The sequence below is a fragment of the Podarcis pityusensis genome (genome assembly GCF_964106645.2).
Source record: "Podarcis pityusensis genome assembly, chromosome: 9".
Classification (NCBI taxonomy): Eukaryota; Metazoa; Chordata; class Lepidosauria; order Squamata; family Lacertidae; genus Podarcis; species Podarcis pityusensis.
The window spans coordinates 29,860,771-29,879,018 of record NC_138034.1 but is presented as its reverse complement, the minus strand read 5'-3'; the positions used below and the strand labels follow the sequence as shown (position 1 = coordinate 29,879,018).

General features: G+C 40.0%; 2 protein-coding genes and 1 long non-coding RNA gene across 18 annotated transcripts in view; 2 read left to right on the top strand and 1 right to left on the bottom strand.

The window, feature by feature from the left end:
* The window catches only part of WDR17 (WD repeat domain 17), a 52,743-nt gene extending 46,010 nt beyond the window's left edge, over positions 1-6,733 (top strand). For 7 of the 9 annotated variants that reach the window (XM_081021678.1, XM_081021676.1, XM_081021677.1 and 4 more), the window contains 6 exons: positions 248-389; positions 491-593; positions 1,743-1,844; positions 4,898-4,996; positions 5,178-5,361; positions 5,500-6,733. In XM_081021678.1, coding sequence (XP_080877804.1) covers positions 248-389; positions 491-593; positions 1,743-1,844; positions 4,898-4,996; positions 5,178-5,361; positions 5,500-5,619 — 750 coding nt within the window. In that variant the 3' untranslated portion in view covers positions 5,620-6,733. Of the gene's footprint in view, positions 1-247; positions 390-490; positions 594-1,742; positions 1,845-4,897; positions 4,997-5,177; positions 5,362-5,499 lie in introns of those variants that run through there. The other 2 variants (XR_013990696.1, XR_013990697.1) reach the window with 1 other exon arrangement.
* Positions 6,734-8,675: 1,942 nt separating this feature from the next.
* SPATA4 (spermatogenesis associated 4) lies at positions 8,676-16,610 on the bottom strand. 2 transcript variants are annotated; one of them, XM_081022161.1, is made up of 6 exons: positions 15,540-16,610; positions 12,879-13,008; positions 12,263-12,381; positions 10,465-10,685; positions 9,731-9,844; positions 8,676-8,925 (listed from the first exon to the last, which is right to left on the bottom strand). In XM_081022161.1, exons 1-6 carry the CDS (start codon positions 16,001-16,003, stop codon positions 8,798-8,800), a joined length of 1,176 nt encoding a protein of 391 aa, XP_080878287.1. In that variant the 5' UTR covers positions 16,004-16,610; the 3' UTR covers positions 8,676-8,797. The 2 variants fall into 2 exon arrangements, with proteins under 2 accessions (XP_080878287.1, XP_080878288.1); XM_081022162.1 differs by having other exon boundaries at positions 12,879-12,955; positions 15,544-16,610.
* Positions 13,006-18,248, top strand: part of LOC308485947 — a 33,841-nt gene continuing 28,598 nt past the window's right edge. For 5 of the 7 annotated variants that reach the window (XR_013990882.1, XR_013990883.1, XR_013990886.1 and 2 more), the window contains exons 1-3: positions 13,006-15,136; positions 17,655-17,747; positions 17,839-17,982. This is a non-coding gene — a long non-coding RNA (uncharacterized lncRNA). The remainder of the gene's footprint in view (positions 15,137-17,654; positions 17,748-17,838; positions 17,983-18,248) is intronic. The other 2 variants (XR_013990885.1, XR_013990884.1) reach the window with 2 other exon arrangements.

Sequence of the window (18,248 nt, the reverse complement as noted above, 5' to 3'; positions counted from 1 at the left end):
GATTACTTGTACTCTGGAGCATACGGTAAATAATGTGCCTAGTGCAAAGACAAGGGCCTCAGGATACACAAATTGCACACAGACTTTCCACTCCCTGTAATGTTCCTTTGCACTGCCTGGGAAAGAAACTGGTTTTAAGTTGTGGGGAACATTTCATGTTGGACACTGCACCCATTCTTGTGCAAAACCCCAGCTTCCCGTACAAATATTGTCATAAATGTTGTTTTGTAAATGTTTTGTTTTTCAGTGCAGCCTACCAGATGTAGAAGAATGTATGCAGTTAGCAGAGACAGCTCAGGAGGAAGGAAATATATTTGAGTCAATAAAGTATTATTTGTTAACTATAGAACCAGAAAAAGCACTTCCAATAGGCATTCATTATGTGAAAGGTAGGCTTCTTAATGAGTCAGAAAATCTAAAAGATTAATATTTGCTTGGTTTTTCCATTCTTCAACACTTTAAACTTTTCTTCTCCTTTTGTGTTTGACAGAACAAATCAGTAGCTCAGATTGGACCTTGGACTCAGTCTGTCCATTTCTTGATCTGCTAAGCTATATCCGGACAGAAAAGTTGTTACTTCATAAATGTAGTGAGTAAGTATGCTTTGTGAAAGTTGTGAAATTGAATCTGAGCTATTTCTATGGTTAGACTTTATTTACCCCTGTGCCCTCCATTGCCAGTACGTCTTAAATAGCCCCAGCACAACTAAGCTGAAGAGAAATAAAGTAAAACCAGAGCTGACCATTTTAAACAGATGAACATAGGACAATTTTAGATGAGTTCATGTATAATAATAAACAGATTCTGTTTTTTGTAGAAGTGCAGTTGACTTCTGCAGTGTTTTATTCTAGAGCATGTTGAGGTCAGATCTTCACCTCATTATAAAGAATACTTAGGGTAAAAAATGCATTTTTCTGCAAGCATTTTTTTAAAACCATGTATTCTGTAAACATGGGATATTGCCGGTTTTTGCTGGCTTTAGATATGCTTCTGGATTGGAGATATTCTCTGTGCTAGATGTTTTTCGGGCCCTGTGCACGGAGAACCACCCACACTGCCATAAATCCAGTGCTGTCACCGGGCCACTAGGCTGTCATTTTAGTGATGGGTAGGTGAACCGTTGCCAAGATCTGCTCCCATCTCCAGTGGCCACCCACCACTTTAATTTGCCCAGAATGTAATACCCAGTGTGGATGGGAGCTGAGCTTGGTTCTCATTCATAAGTGACATCTCCACCTGCCCAGTGCTAACCTGCTGTCCAATGAGGAAACTGATTTAAGTAGTAGCACCACTGGAGAAAAGTGTGTGAGACAAGTGGAGGAGAAAGGGTATGTGGAAGTGTGAGGAGCAAAAGGCCCCTTAAGTTTGGAGCTGGCACTGCTTTTGCTGTTTTGTTTTGTTTTGTTGTTTTATTATGTTTTAAACAGATGTTAATTTACTGCTTTGAAAGAGAGTATGGGTTTTATCCAGAGTTGTCCATGTGGATGTGGAACAGACTTCCGCTTAAGCAGTGTGACTTCAACATCATCTCCTCCCCACTGCAGTTCTCCTGTGACCTCAGAATCTGCTCCAAATGATTGGGGTGGGGGGGGGGTGGCAGCTCTGGAGTATATTTGGGGGCCAACTGAGGAAGGAGAGAAGGTCCCATTGCTCAATAGTAAACAAGTTTTATGTCTATGATCTTCTTTCATAATGATTGGGCAAAATAATGGAAGCACTTATTAATGTTCTTCTATTTTCAGATTTAGAAACGAGTTGTTAATATTGTGTGGTTACATTGGTGCATTACTGGCTATTAGAAGACAGTACACTAGCATTGTGCCAGCACTTTATGAATATACAAGGTAATTCTTTATTACAAAATAGTTGCATCCATTGGAATTATGATGGATTTGATTGTTTCCTTTTCTCCAATGCTGTCAATTATTACTTATGATGTTCCTTGGCACTTGAATAGTGATTAATCCCTTTGAAACTGGCTTAGTCTTTGTAAAATATAATTTCTCAGCTGCCTTGATTTACTTGGCATATAACATGGGCACCACAAACACTGTTTCAAAGGGACATTGGGATTTTCTAGCATAATGTTCCAAATGGGTTTTATTTTGCAACTCGATACAAGGAAAAGAAATAAGAAATACTAATGAGAGATAGCTTCTATTTTTTTATAGCAAAGATGAACTAAACATATGGATGTGGTAGTCTTAACAATTATTATTAGTTTTTTTTTTGGCATAGGTTATATTTAATACTTTAGGGGTTAGAGCAGGGGTCTGCAACGTTTTTTCAGGCCAGGGTGGTCCACTCCCCGGCATCCACTCCCCATGCATGCCCATGCGTGCGCTCAAGCTATTTCTGGGTTGGAAGAGTGCCGGAAATAGCGTGTGCGCATGGGCGCTCCTCCGCCCTAGAAGTGCGCTGGAAATAGTGTGTACGCATGCGTACAGGCGCTCCAGGTGAAGAGCGCATGTGCACACACACTATTTCAGGCACTCCTTCAACCCGGAAGCCAGTTCCTGTGGCGAGGAAAAAAATGGCGCCATGAAAAAGAGCACAGAATCCCCATGCCTATCCATGGAACGGCCTTGGGCCGGTTCCAGGAAGCTCATGGGCCGGAACCGGCCCATGGGCCTTAGGTTGCCGACCTCTGGGTTAGAGTGTTACATCTGATGGAATGGGCCTGGGTTAGACAACACTAGCCAGGGCTAGTGTTCTCCAGATGTTTTGGACTACAATTCCCATCATCCATAGCCTACAGTAACGCCAGTTGTATCTAGAGCACTACTTAGTTGTATTTTATTGGATTTATTTCAAAAATTGTGAATCTAGTATGTGGATAAGGAGCTTCAAGGAATGCAGCCTGCTGTATGTTTCTTCAGTCTTTCCCTTCCTGCCTCCATAGCTGCTATAAGCAGGAAAGAGTTGATCAGCTTGGTTTGGGAGGTAATTGCATGCCCAGTTGCAGAGAACCTAGCTGCCATTATTGCCTCCTTGCAAGCATGGTGGTCTTGACTGCCTTGAAGGAGGTGGTTGTGAGACTGCTTTGAAAACCTCAGATTGTGCTAAATATAGCACAGTTGGTAGAGCATGAGACTCTTAATCTCAGGGTCGTGGGTTCGAGCCCCATGTTGGTTTGGACTACATGGTCCCTTCCAATTCTATGATTGACAGGTTGCAAATATACCTTTCTTGTGCTGTGGCATTTGCCATATAACCCAGACAATCTGCACTAATTTCAGTCTGGCTTCAAACCTGGGTTTTGCCCCCAAACTACCTTCATTTCTATGATGATTGAGGAATGCCAAGATGGCAGATGGAGTGAGACCCTTCAAATTCTCCTGGGTCTCTCAATGTCTTTTGATATGATTGATCATGGCATCTTTCTAGACTGGCAGTTGGGGGATAGTGCAGTTCAGTACTTGTGTTCTGATCTAGGCTATCATTTCCAGCAGGACATATGCTATGGTGTGCAACAGGGCTCCATTTTGTCCCTGTGCTGTACATGAAAATGCTATCTGGAGAAATGGAGTGAGGGGTCATCAATATGCAGATGACAGCCAACTCTATTTCTCCTTTTCATCAGATTTTGATGAGGCTGTTGAGATGCTGAAATGATGTGTGGAATCAGTAAAGGACTGGAGAAGGACCAAGAAGTTGAAACTCAATTCAGACAAGAAAGAGGTTCTGCTGGTGGATGGTTCATCTGGTTTGGGAGATGCTATTCAGTGTGATTTGGGTTGCATTCTCCCTAAAGGATTAGGTTTGCAGCTTTTGGTGCTTCTAAAACTGGACTTTAGAGGTTCAAATAAGTTTCACCTGCTAAAGGAGGTGTGTCAGCTATCACCCCTCTGGCCAAAGACCCTGGACACAATCCAGTATTATATCTCAGTTAGACTATTGTGAGTCATTGTATGTGAGACTGTCTTTGAAAACTACTTGGAAACTTCAGGTAGTCCAAAATGATGCACCAAAATTACCAAGACTGGTTGATTGGAAGACATCTAGCCAGTTTTAAAATTATTAAGGATAATGGTCTGTTTCTGAGCAGAATGCAAAGTGCTGGCTGGGACTTACCTTTAAAGTGTGTGCATGGCTTGAGAGCCCCAGGTACCTGGAACAGCTCTTTCTTTTATATGAACTTCCCTGGGTATTAAAATTTCCAAGGGCCTTTCTCCATGTCTCCTTGCCTTACTTCTGGAGGCGAGCAGAGATAGGGCCTCCTCTGTGGTAGCTTTAAACCTTCTCCAAGATATACTCACCTGGCCCCAGTCTGATTTTTTTTTCCATACCATTTTTTTATCTTATTTGCTCAGGCTTTTCAGTTTTGTTAGTTTTATCCTTTAAAAGCTGCTAGCTTTTAAATAAATTTCATTGGTTTTGTTATTTGTGTCTTAAATTCTTGTGAGCTGCTCTGGAACTCTGTACAAAGGAGAAGGGATATTGTATTAAATACCTGGAAGATTGACTTCCATGGTGGTCCTGTTAACAATTCAACCAGGCCATCAACAGCAGGTATTTTTCATAAAAGTCTCTGAGACTGAACTGATTTCAAGGAATTATAGAGGATATGAAACAAAAGGGTAGGCAGGTGATTCTTCACTCGCACTAAGGCCTGCTGATTGTGACATAATGTGTTTTTCAAAACTGGTGGAAGTAGTTATATCTTCCAAGTGCTCTCAAATGGAACTGGGGAGAGGGGCTTGTTCATTTGTTGTAATTTTTTGTGTAATATATATAATATTTATTGTTGCCTGCCAAAAACCTTCCATATGGGGTGAGAAAGCAGTCTGTATAATTTGTATGCAGTTTTTAAAAGTTTGTTCAGATTGCCCAATTGTATAGAGCTAGAATTTGTCATATGCTTTCAAAACTTCTGTTACACTGCATTCTTTTCCAGCCAGCTTTTAAAAAGACGGGAGGTGTGTGTACCCCTGAAAATTGAACAACTCTCTGAGGAACTAGATGCTTGGAGAGCTTGTACTCAATCACTAAACAAGTAGGTGTACAATGACAATAATAGAATTTTAGATGATTTGAATTTGTGATCTTTTGTCTTTTAGTAGAGGACAAATGTATTAGAAATTCTGTAAACTTTTAGATGCTTTTTAAAAAAAAAATTCTTGTTTGTATGTTTCAAGTCAAGAAAACTATTGCAAATAATGATATTTCTCACACAGATCTGCTGATGAATTGCCCCCTACACCCCCATCTGAATTGCAACAAGAGATATATGCGACACTGACGTCTAGAATAAAAGAGGAACCTCTGAAAGTAACAACTGGACCAGATTACGTTACAGGCTCTAACCTTCCTAGTCATTCAGATGTTCACATCTCTTGCTTGACAGGATTAAGGATACAGGTATTTCTTAGTGGAGCTGGATTACATTTAGGAGAAGTTTGAAAGTATTAACTTCTGCCACAATTTCTCTCAAGAGTACTGTATTTTTAAAATGTGTAATATTTTGCTTCCCTCCCCCATACTTCTTACATCCAACAGGGTCCAGTGTTTTTCCTTGAAGATGGAAAATCCACAATTTCACTCAACGATGCGTTAATGTGGGCAAAAGTGAACCCTTTCTCTCCACTGGGTACAGGAATACGGCTCAACCCATTCTAACAAAAGAACATAAGAACTCACCTTTACTAAAAACAAACAGCTAATATGCTGGTTGCTATTATTTTATATTTATTAGCTGGAGGATTTGAAGTTGAATCCCACTTGAAGCATAGTTTTATGTAAATTTAATTTTATATTAAATTTGATAATCCAAAGAGTCATGTATATCATTGGTAGCCATGGACTTTTGAGAATAGATTAAAATGTTGTTTCTGTGGACAAACATGTGAAGCATGTGGAGAAGTATCTGCACTCTATTAAGTTGCAAGGATAGCACAAACTGAAGCTCATAATTTGAAATGCATTCACACATGTTATTTATGACATTTTGGAGCAGTATGGCTGCTTTTAGAACTAGCAGCCTATGATGGGGAGTATATGCTTCCTATTTTAGGTAAAGTTTGTGTATTTGTATCCTTGTGGTGGAAGCTAAGCACACATCCTACTGAACGCAACATGTTTGCCGTGCAATATCCTCTGAAACGAATGGAGCTTATGCAGCTCTTATAGAGGATGGATTGTATTCTGATAATCTAATAATTTATTCATGCGTAAATTAAATGGTTGTAAAGTAAACACAGATTATTGTTTAGCAAGTATTTTGGAATACTTAGTTTTACACTTCAACTGGCATGAGAATCTTTTTTCTTATATTTTGTCAACACTTCTCTTTATTTTAAATGAGTAAGCATATTTCTAAAATTTATTTTCAAAGAAAAATTTGTAAGTAAACTACTTATTGGAATGTACCAAAATACATGATGTAAATTTTAAAGTATTTAATTCCTTTCATTCTAGTGATTGTAAAAATACTGTATTCAGAGGTCCAGATGCTTAAATAAATTGGTATTGTTTCATAAAAAGGGTTTATGCTACTGTTTGTCCTCTTGTTAAAAAACACAATTGTGGCAAAAAGAGAGGTGAGAAGTTCTACACCACATGTAAATTAAGTATGCATGTTGGCCATGAATAGCCTCACTGAATAAACTTTGTGGAGGAACCACTGTGGCTGTTCCTTCATAATACTAGAGACAAATCCTATGTTTGCAACCACCATTGTTTTTCTACAAAAATATCTTGTTTATGGCCAAAATAAATGTTTACTTGATTTCCAGATTGTGTTTTACAATCCTGCTAGAGAAGGATCAGGCCAGATTCCTGGTTCAGATATTGTGGACATAGTTAAGTGTGTCCTATGTGATTTAGATGTCTGAAGGTTGTGGCACTGGGAAGGTAGAAAGACATTTGATGAGGACAGGAGTTTTACGAAAAAGGGTGGATTGGAGATGGGAAAGATTTCATTTACTCTGGACCAAATCGACTAAGAATATGAATTCTTTTGTTAAGGAATCACAATGGCTCAGCAGTAGAGCACATGCTTTGCATGCAGAAGGTACCAGGCCCAATCTCCAGGTAGGACAGATCCTGTCTGAAATCCTGGAGAGCTGCAGCAGCCGGTCACTGTAGACAATATTGAGTCAGTGGTCTTAACTTTGTATAAGGCAGCTTCCTGTGTTAATAAAACAAGAGTTTTATCTGAAGGCAAGGAGTGAACGAGAGTACTTGAAGTTTTCACTTGTTCCTACCAGGGAAGGGTACACTTTTCTACTAGGACCCAGGCTGCAACCCCAGTATCGTGAGGTGAACAAAGTGATGAATAAAATGTTGGCCATGCTTGAAGAAATATATGGAACTATATTTCCCTCTGTAGCTATTCTCCAGATTTTACGAAATTTTCTGGAGCCAATCAATAACAATGTTAGAGCAGAACAAGCAGTGAGATGCTGTCCCAAAGCCCTGCTCTGGAACAGGAAGTATATATTTCTGCAGTTAAACTAGAACTTAAGAGTGTAAGAAATAAAAACTTGTGCTTGCTTGTGTAGCAGTTTCAAAAACTATCAGTCCCAAAATTTGTCTAGGCAAGGAAGATGGACAAAGCATCATAAAGAACTCGAGGCCAATGGAAGCCTGTGTTGGTGGTAGGATTTATAGGTCTAGAATATATGATAGTGAATGTCCAGTGCACAGACAGTAATTCCATGTCTGGCTATAAATACAGATCAGGCAGCCAGAACTGTAAGAAGGTTAAAAAGAGAAGTTAAGCTAAATGAAAGAGCCAATCCTTCAGTTCAAAACGGACAAGAACTTTCTATAGCCTGGTTTGGGTAATATACCAACTAGGGAAGTAAATAAACACAACAAAGATGAAAATGATTTCAATATAGAGACCAGTCACTTCTAGATGATCTATTTATTGCATATTTATCCTTATTTGTTCACAAGGAGATTAGACATTGTGTCACACAAACATTATTGTACACTGGCTTTTGGCAGAAGGGTCTGAGATCCAACAGAAGTTCTTACCGAAAAGTGCAGGGAGGCTATTTCAACCAGTTTCCCCTTTCTGCTATAGGTCCCCATGCAACCTCTCATATTATTCAAGCGAGTCTCTCAAACTCCTTAAAGAACCTTTTCAGCGGGCTGTAAGGGTGAGACGAACTCAGCAAAAAAGCAGTCTCTACACCCTCCCAGAGGGGTATCCCATGAAAAGGGTTTCTGCTCACAGAAATTCAGTATCCATATCAATAAACATAAAATTAAAGACCACACAGAAGGAAAGTTTTACATTAGAACAAAGTATAGGTGATCTAAGGGGACACACCAAAGTTAGAGTGCAAAAAATATGTTAAGTACTTAAAATGCTATTGGGAGAAATTCCTTACAGTTAGTGAGGTTGGCTGATTTTAACATTTAATTATGTATGACATTGCTTTCTACCAAACTTTGCTCAAAAGCTTGCTCAGGACTGCAGATTTCACCAAAATAATACATTTTAGATTGTTTTATTTTTAATGCTAGGAAAAATGTTTGAAAATATAAACCCAGCTTGCCCTAATAATCATTTGTATTAAACTTGCGCCATTATCTATGAATATAAGGGTAGATACACCAGCATTAGAAGAAGTCACTTTTGAGAATCCAATAAAGTGTAAAAAGCATTGATAATCTGCTTTTCATGTAGCTTATGTCTGTGCACCTACCAGCTTCCAAGTATGTATTTACCTGAGCACAAATGCTTTATTGAGCATAGTAGTAAGGCACATGTTCTCCAATATGGTAGCAAAGACTTCATAAGACTTCTGTTGTGTTCAAAAAGAGCTCTCTCAAACTTCTCTAGTTACAATTCTTTAAGATGGTTTAAGGTGCCAGAATTTAATTCACATCTAAAGGGCATCTCAGCTTGTTTCACTTGGACGGTTTTGAAATGAACACCCATTTTGCCTCTGATTTCTGTGGATGCTACACCTAAGCAGAAAAAAAGGTCAGTACTTTTACATCCCAACAAATGCAGTTACAAAACAAAGCACTTTTTAAGTGGCATCTTTTAAGAATCCTTTATAAGGCAGGCTTTATCAATCTAAGCTATTCTAAATCTGCTACTGGATCATCTCTGAACTTCACAAAGCTGGCACGATCACAGTTTATTTTTAATTAAATTGACATTGTTTATTAAACTAAGTTATTTTGCACTTCTTTTATCTCATCACGGTATGAAGATTTTGAGTAATAGACACATTTATCTAAATTTCAACAACAGATTAAGACAGCCAATTAAGTATTTTAATTGGTTGAAAACTTCAGATCAGGGAAACCAATCTGGTGCCCTCTAGATGTTGTTGGACTCCAACTCTCATCAGCTCCAGCCAAAAGGGCAAGAGGTAGGGATGACTGGAGCTATATTCCAGCAATATCTGGAGGGCAACATATTGTGATCACCTTCTTGGATTTATATTTAATAGAGTATATTTGCAGGAAATAGATTTAGAATAGATTTATAACATGAAGCTTAATTTAAAAGAAACCAATAGCCTTCTCCACAATGAAGTTACATTAAAGAGGGAGGGTTATACATTTGAGCAACACAGACATTTGTTTAAACATGCAAGCTGGTGTTAAGTTACATTTACTCAAAAGTCCCAATGATTTATTCTCAATTAAATGTTCATAAGATTGCCTTCATGAAAAAATTAATGTACATTTAAATTTGATCAATGGTAATGACATTCAAGTAGTAAGTGTGAGACTTTCAAAAGAGAAAAATAATGCTTACTTGGCACAGGAATAGATTTCTCCTTCTGAATCTTCACTGTACTCACAGAAGGAACTATCATGGAAGGACGACGAATGGCACGCTCCCCCAGCGTTTTTTTAATACCAAACCGTTCTTAAAAACAAAGCAATTTGTTGTGCAAGTACTGCGATTTAAACATCACATTTTCAAGATCATTGTCTTTTCAACACGACTTAATACTGATGAAAGGTAAAACCATCCTTCATTAAGGATAAAGAACTACCACCAGAAGATTAATCTGTGTGTGCCACACATCAGAATGTGTGGAATAATTTGACGGGGGGGGGGGGGGGAAAGCTTCTATCCCTCACTGTGGCAAGAAGTGTAGCTACACACTGGCAATATTTCGTATCCCCTTTCCACTGAACAGTGCTCAAAGCAGCTAACAGAAAACAATGAAAAAACAATCCATTGAAGCAATCTAATACAATGCAATAATTATAAAGTAATAAAAAGGAAAGAAAATTTGCAGAAAGCAACCCAAGGGATGCAAAGAAATAATCAGTTAGCCAAAATTAAATACTCCCTCAATAAAAAGATCATTACAAGGCAGAAAAAAATAAATCATAGATGGATCTAGAGTTCCTTAGCCTTCCGCAGAGGAAGCCCTCTCTTGATGTACCCTGAATAAAGGCAAAACTTGCAGTTCATTATTCTTGCATGTAATAGAGAGAAGACATTCAAGAAACATTTTGTCCTCCCAAGCTACTCACCTGGAACTTGCTCCCTCTCAAGCTGCCGTCGCTGCATATGCATATTGATAATGGCATTTACTTTTTGTCTGTTTTTTTGAATATTGGGCTCCACCATTATTTCTGTTAGCTTAATGTTGGTCTTAATAGCCCTTGAAGCAGTTGATCTCGCAACCATTGGTAATTTATCCTGATAATTACTGTCTGTAAAGTCAATCTCTTCATCCTGAATATGTTTTATCCTAATGGGAGAAATTATAATTATTTAGGTATTTGTGTTTGGAATGAAAAAAAAGTTTTGTGACCTCTGTGACAGTTTGAGGCCCTGTGCTGTTACAATGTTGCAAGCCTATGTAGCAGTAGTTTTTGGTGACAAATTCTGATGCAAGAGAAAGAGACTATCACTTTAAGGTTTTGTTAGACAGGCCTGGATCATGTGCATTCAGTCTGATAGGTTTGTGGAATTTCGGGCTCTGATTGACAGGAGGTACCAGTTCAGTGAGGAGTTAACTGTCAGTGAGACAGACAATTGGGATTTTGGACAGTTGTTGGATTGGGAGAGATAAAGGGGTTTTTGAGGAAAGATGGGACGCGGGTGGCGCTGTGGGTTAAACCACAGAGCCTAGGACTTGCTGATCAGAAGGTCAGCGGTTCAAATCCCCGCAACGGGGTGAGCTTCCGTTGCTCGGTCCCTGCTCCTGCCAACCTAGCAGTTCAAAAGCACCTCAAAGTGCAAGTAGATAAATAGGTACCGCTGTGGCGGGAAGGTAAATGGCGTTTCCGTGCGCTGCTCTGGTTTGCCAAAAGCGACTTAGTCATGCTGGCCACATGACCCGGAAGTTTTACGCCGGCTCCCTCGGCCAGTAAAGCGAGATGAGCGCCGCAACCCCAGAGTCGGCCACAACTGGACCTAATGGTCAGGGGTTTCTTTACCTTTACCTATGAAGAATAAGACCAGAGAATAGCAGAGGGGAAAATTGAAGCCTTTGTATTAAAACCCAGTGTGTGTTATTAATACTTCTTTGGTGGAGATCAGTGAAAGGAAGTGGTGCCTGAGTTCATCTAAGAGGCCACCCTGTGTAATGTCTTGTAAAGATATACTACAGTATATTATACATATGGATTAATGAGCTCACCTCCCTCCATTAAGGAGCTCCTGAGGAGAAGAAAAGAAAAAAAGGCAAATGTGCAAGAGGCCTGTAAAAGGCATTTATGTTACAAAATGACCACATTGATATACCAATTTATGTTTATGACATGGGTTATTTTTTCATCATAAGGTATCTAATGATATTAAAATAAGCTATATTCCATTGATCATTGCTGGTATTCCGTTATCTTATACGGAATCTGTTTATAGCTTTATTTTATTTATAGGCAGGTACCAGGGCTTTCATATATTTTTAGCCTTTTATTTAGAGCTAAAAGGCTCTAAATATATATATTTAGAGCCTTTTAGCTCTAAAACACAGTATGTGCACTTTGAGGAATAAGGTATTTTAAATGCATTTTATTATTACAATTATATTATATTATGCATCAAACCACCAACTAGAATTGCATTATATGTAGTTGTAAATGCTATTGAGGGCAATTGCCCCTTTTAATTTCCCCCTTTAGTAAGGAGGAATAAAGATTTTGGGGGGGGATTTATGTTCCACTAATTCTGAAAAACGTCTAAGAAAGACTAGTGCTATTTAATAGCTGTTTGATAGAAATAATAAGTTTGTTGATACCAAACCAGATAGTACAGGTATCATCAATCTTTAGGCATCAACTTGCAACATTCAAATATAATGTTGTTACAAATATAACTCACCGCCTGTTTGTCAGCATTGTATAAATGTCTTGTAGAAATATTTCTGCAGCTCCTGGTTTACAATGAATTGTTCCATCAATTAGCTCTCGGATGGGATGCAGATTTCTTTTTGCAAAGAACTTTAATAAAGGAGGAAGAATTTGTTTCAGATACATTAATTCATTTGAAATCTGCTCTTCTTGAAGGACACGAAAACTGTTTTTTATTCTTATCTGAAATACAATGTAGACTCCAAAATTTTAGCCTCACAGTTTGTATAACATAGTCATGGCAGGTATAAATATGCAAAGTTTCACTGGGGCCATAGCAAACAAAGAAACATACATCAAAAGTATTTTCTATTTTAAAACCAGCACAAGTAGTTGTGCATTTGAAATACCATTATCATTACATCTTAATATACATGTATGTACATAAGCATCATGCATATCAAAATAATTACAGATTAGGTTGCAATCCTATATCAGTTTACCTGGGAGTAAACCCCACTGAACTGAATGAGACTTGTATCTTAGACATGTATAGCACTGCAGTATAAAAATGGGTGAGACAGTAAAGAAGTTCCCATCCTTTTCTCTTTAACATTTTTTTTGAAATTCACTACTACATTAAATACCTTTCCAAGCTGTGACCAGTTGCTGAGTTTCACAGGTAGGGACGTGCCATTTTCAAAGGAACGCATTTGAATGTCTTCTGGGTAATACCAAGAGAATATCTCAGCAATGAGATAGCCATTTGAAAAATCCCTACTCAAAATGTATAAATAAATAAAAGTTCACTATTAGTTACATGCCTTAATTAAGAAGTGGCATTCCCTGGATGGGAAGCCTCTGTTTCATTACCAAATCAATTTTGGAGCTTTCAACCATTACAGTACTTTCTTGTGGAAAGAAAAAATCCCTACCCACTCCCCTTCTCATATCCATAAGTCAACAAAACAGCTGTAAGTTCCTCTGCCAGCTGTACAGGTTACATAAAGAAGAAGGGAGAGGGAATTCTTCCTGGAAACCAGAGAGAGGTTCTGCAGTAAGGAGTAAACAGCATTAAACAGAAATCTAGATAATATATTACTAAACTATCAATAGGTGAAGATACTGAATAAACATGTATTTCTGCAACATAGATAGGATTTTTTAAAAAACAAACAAACAAACAAACTTCTGTTGCTTATGGCCAATGGAATACCCAGTAATAACCAAAAGAATTATATGTGACTTCACAACACTGAAATGCAGGCACAAGAATGTATAATATTACATCAGTGTATACACGTTGTTCGCTTGTTAGTATACTAGGGGCTCTACTCACCAATCCTTCCCCCCTTCCGCACATTAACCCCTAGAGCTTCCCTTTTCAACCCCACATATCTACTAAGCTAGCTTTTCACCTTCGCAACCCCATGTCTGAAGTCACCACCATTTGGTCTGTAGGCCCACTTTGTGCCTGTTTTCACCATCACTTTTATGCCCATGCTCTCTCCTTTTCTATAACCCCTCTTGCGCACAAAAATCGCCCTCTCACCTTAGCAACCGCTTTTGTACCCCCATTTTCACTGTCACCTTTTTCCTACTCTTATCTTTAAGATGAATTTAATCTTAAGAGCAAGCCTGTCAATTAGCTCACTCAGAAAAGGCTTAGTTCAGCTGATGGATGGGCATTTATTAATAAAGCACCTTCCAAATTACTGCACTGAATCTGGAACTTATTGAAGACAACACATGGTATCAGGAATGAAATACATTGTAGGAAGGTACTATGGAATATTTGAAGGCTCTTCATCCTTTATCGTTCTTACATGAGACAGAAGACGAATGGAAAAGTGGAAAGTTTAGCAATGGAAACAGACATCCCCCCCTTTCAGTTTGTCTTCTTGCTGTACTAAAACAATAGAAGTTTGTATAAAGAAGAGGTGTTGGGACACTGAGGTGTTTTTTAAAACAGTTTTAACAAGGAGAAATAGCAGATGGGTACAACACAGAAGTTAACAGCCAAAATTAACAGAGCCCTTCCCAAGTCCTTGCTGTACCTTATTTTAACTGCCATGCTCCTTTCACCCAGTGTAACCCCTGCTAACACTATTCCAGAGCTTTTTAGACATGCATCATTTTGCTACACAGTAATTCAGTTTTACTAGCAAATAGGCAGTTAAACTAACCCCTTTCCAGCGTTGGAAGGAATGCAGGGAACGTATGTGTGTGACACACCTGCACACTGCAGCCAACACACTTGTGTCGTGACAACAGTTAGGAAAGCTCTGCTCAACTCAAATCTATCATTGTTTAAAATTGTCTCTTTCCCTGTTTTTTTCCACCTCTGCTTTATTTAAGTCTCTGTGTTGTTTAAGGCCAGTTTTCCCGTGTCACCCCACCCTTGCTTTACTTAAACTTCTGTAAGTTTAAAACTGCCACTCTCCCCCCTTTCACATCTCCCTTCTCACTGTAACCAAACTACTCCCTCTTCCATTCCTCAGCTGCCTCATGAGAGCTCTCAAATATTCCGCAGTACAGTACTTTACTCAAACCTCTTATCATTGTTTAAAACTGCCAGTTCCCCCCTCCCCTCCGCCTTTCAGTGTTTCTTCTTTCTCACTGTCATGCCATGCTCACTACTCTTGTTCAACCTGACTTCACTTTTGCTTGCTGCCTTTATGCAAATCCAGGATTGTGATGCAGCCACTACAAATCCTCCAGTGGGGGCTGCCACCATGAAAGCCTTTCTTCCTAGGGAAAGAAAGGTGTCTTGTGGACCATAATTCTGGACTAAACTTCGCAAGCCCAGAGGTTTAATTTTTAAGGAAACCTATTCTCAACGGATAAAGGGGAGGCTGGTGCTATCTTACCAGGCGTTGCCAGCAGTGATGACAACAGAACACAGGTGCTTCCCCCCCCCTCCCTAAAAGGGCCTCTCTCTCTAGCCCACCGGTTCGCCCAGCCTTCGGTCTGAAAACATTTGATATACACATAGCAAAAACCCCTCCTTCCCCAATGACGGCCTTTGCCACCCGACCCCTCCCCTCCCCCAGAGCCTCCCGTGTTTTCTAGCAAGCGCCCTCACGGCCGGCCTGGCCTTGAGGGGGATTCGTGTGAACAAAGGGCTTCGGTTCAAGCTCCCTCAGAGCTCCGTGGGAGATTTGCAGTCGCTTCTCGCGGGAGGGGAGGCGCCCACACGGGCAAGAGAGACGCAGCCGAGGGAGCCGAAAGCAAACCGCCGATGCGCCCAGGTACGGCGGGAAGTGTCATGGCGGCCAACGTGTGGGAAGGGGGGGGGGCGGCCTCACCTACGGAAATGAGTAGGCGAGAAGCTGAGGTCGAGGCTCTGCAGCCAGCGCAGCACCGTCCGGGGCAGCCCCGCGCGCCTCGGGCTGGTGGAGTAGGACATGAGGAGAGGCAGCTTCCCTTCGCGAGCACCTTCGAGCACCATAACGGCAGTTGCCACGGCAACCGTCGCCGCCGCTCTGTTTTTAAAAAGGAGCACTGCCACGGCGCATGCGTCGGAACGCCTGGGCGCAGGGCTGTTTGTTGCTAGGAAACGCGTGTTCTGCGTCAGAGAAGGGGGGGGGTTGTTGTTTTGAAGTCGACCAAATACACATACACACAAAAACAAAACAAAACCACAGCACGCAAACAACACGCACATACAACCCACCGTTGATGGTGAAAGACTTGGGATTCTGCTTTTAGAGAAGCTGTTACTCTTACCAGATGCTGTTACTCCAGTTCCTATAAGCCCAGTAGCCAACATGGCCTGTGGAATCAGAGATGGAGGGACTTTACATATACCAGCAAGTTTTTTAAAAAATACTAATAATAATTTTGTATGCAGCCCTTCATCTGTATAGGGTAGTTCACATTATAAACATACAAAATGCAAACTAACACATTGCGCCACTGAGGGCTAATCTGTAATTTTAATATATGTGTTTATGTAAATACAAATCTCCTTTGACTGGAGTTTGTGCTGATTTGGGGGGGGGGCGCACCTCCACAAATAACAGAAAAAAGACAAACAAGCACCACCAACTAATAAACGTTTAAATTATGAGTGATAACCTATTCAGGATTTCCTGATTGACGTAGTTGCCTTGGTCCCAGGAAAGGGAAATTTTCTGTGCCAGATTTGCTGGTAAATGATCCCAAAATTTCCATGAAACTTAGTTCCAAGTGAGTTAAACTCATGGATTGCTGACTAAGAACACACCATAAACCTAAGGCTGCTTGTTTATTTGCTTTGGCATTTGGTTGGTTGACAATCCTGGTAACTTCCTAGTCGGTGTGCATACTTTTAAGATTGTATTGTGTGTCCTAGCACATGGTGTTTTCAACACTTGACAACAGCTTACACGCAAATCCTCGAAAGTATAACATTTATTACTGTAGCAGGAACCCCCCACCCCAATCATTCAGTTTATACAAACTTCACACACTCACACTCACACACTACATATGCCACACTTCTGTTATAAATTCATAGAAAAATCAACCATACATTGGATTTGCACTGTTCCATTTTTATTTTACTCCATATGACAAGGACTATCAAAGGGGGGTGGCTTGGTTCTGGTCAGCCATAATCCCTTCACCATCCCAGCACATCCACAGGAGCCCTGCCCAGTTGCTATGCCAACCCTGATGGTCCTAGACAGAAGACCATCAAGATCACAAAGAACTTGCATATGGGAGTGGATTCAGCATGGACTGAAACAAAGGACAATGATCAGATCTTCCCTCTGGGGGCAGGAAACTGCCAACTCCCCTTTGTCTCCTGGAAGTGACTCATGGGCGGGGGGGGGGGGGAAAGGAGGAACCAGCCAGGTGACAGGACACTCAGGTTACCACCACAACTCCTCCCTCAACCCCTCCTTTCTGTAATATATGCATGATGTCAACCCCTCCTTTCTGTAATGTATGCATGATGTCAACCCCTCCTTTCTGTAATGTATGCATGATGTTTCTGGGGGTGGGCTTGACCTAGAGGATGGGAATTTCAAAAGTTTTTATAAGGTCTTGCACACCATCTTTCTGGGTCTTTCCTCTCTCCTGCAAGTGAGGGGAACATCCTGTTGCAACAGTTCAATAAAGGCCAAGCCTAAAGGCTGCTGTTTTGCTCCAATTTATCCTGGTTGGTGTCTTTGTTTTTGTCCAAGGGAGCCCTCGGATTTTTCCGGTAACATTACTTTCATAATAATAAAACCTCTAAAGAATATGCTAGTTCCACATTCAGACTGCTAGCATCTGTCCCCAGTGGATGCTATTTGTCAAGATTTTATGTCAATTTTACCACCATTGAGTTCCCCTCCCTCCTGATTTCTGCCATACTGCCCCTTGTGTCTGAGATAATTCCTGGTACAGTAACAATTTACTATCTTCCCCTCAAAATATCTCCTCAAAACCAGCTTCTTCAACTCTGAAGACTCCATCTGGCTGACAGAGGCTTTGTATCTTTGCCTGAGCATGTGGAAATGAGCTGTAGCAGTCAATTAGAGAAGGTATCTCTAGTAAAATGTACTCAATAGCAGTTTCTAAAATGTCATGTTAGTATTAAAAGCAATTTATTTATTTATTTATTTTTATTAATAGGAAGGGGAGAAACAGATTTCCATGGTCTGTGTCATCTGACTGACATTTAGGAAGGCATTCAGAGTTTGTTTTGGCTTTCCCCCAAGTCTTTGTTGCAGAGAAAGAGTCCTCTTATCTTGCAAAGCCTGAATATTGAACTGTGGTGTTTGTATTGTTTCCAAATTACCTCACCAGCTTAATATATCTGACGGCAAGATTATTATGTAGAGCTTTGTTTTTTTACACTGGATGATAAACAACAGAGGGAGTTTATCACCCTTACTCATTAAGAGTAGCATAAAAATTACAGTACCTGCACACCCATTTTTAAATGGTAAATATACAAGGGGAAAAAATATGAGTTCTACTTTCATCCCACACTCACGTTCTGATTACTTAGCAACAGATTGGGCTTTAAAAATAAGTGCCTA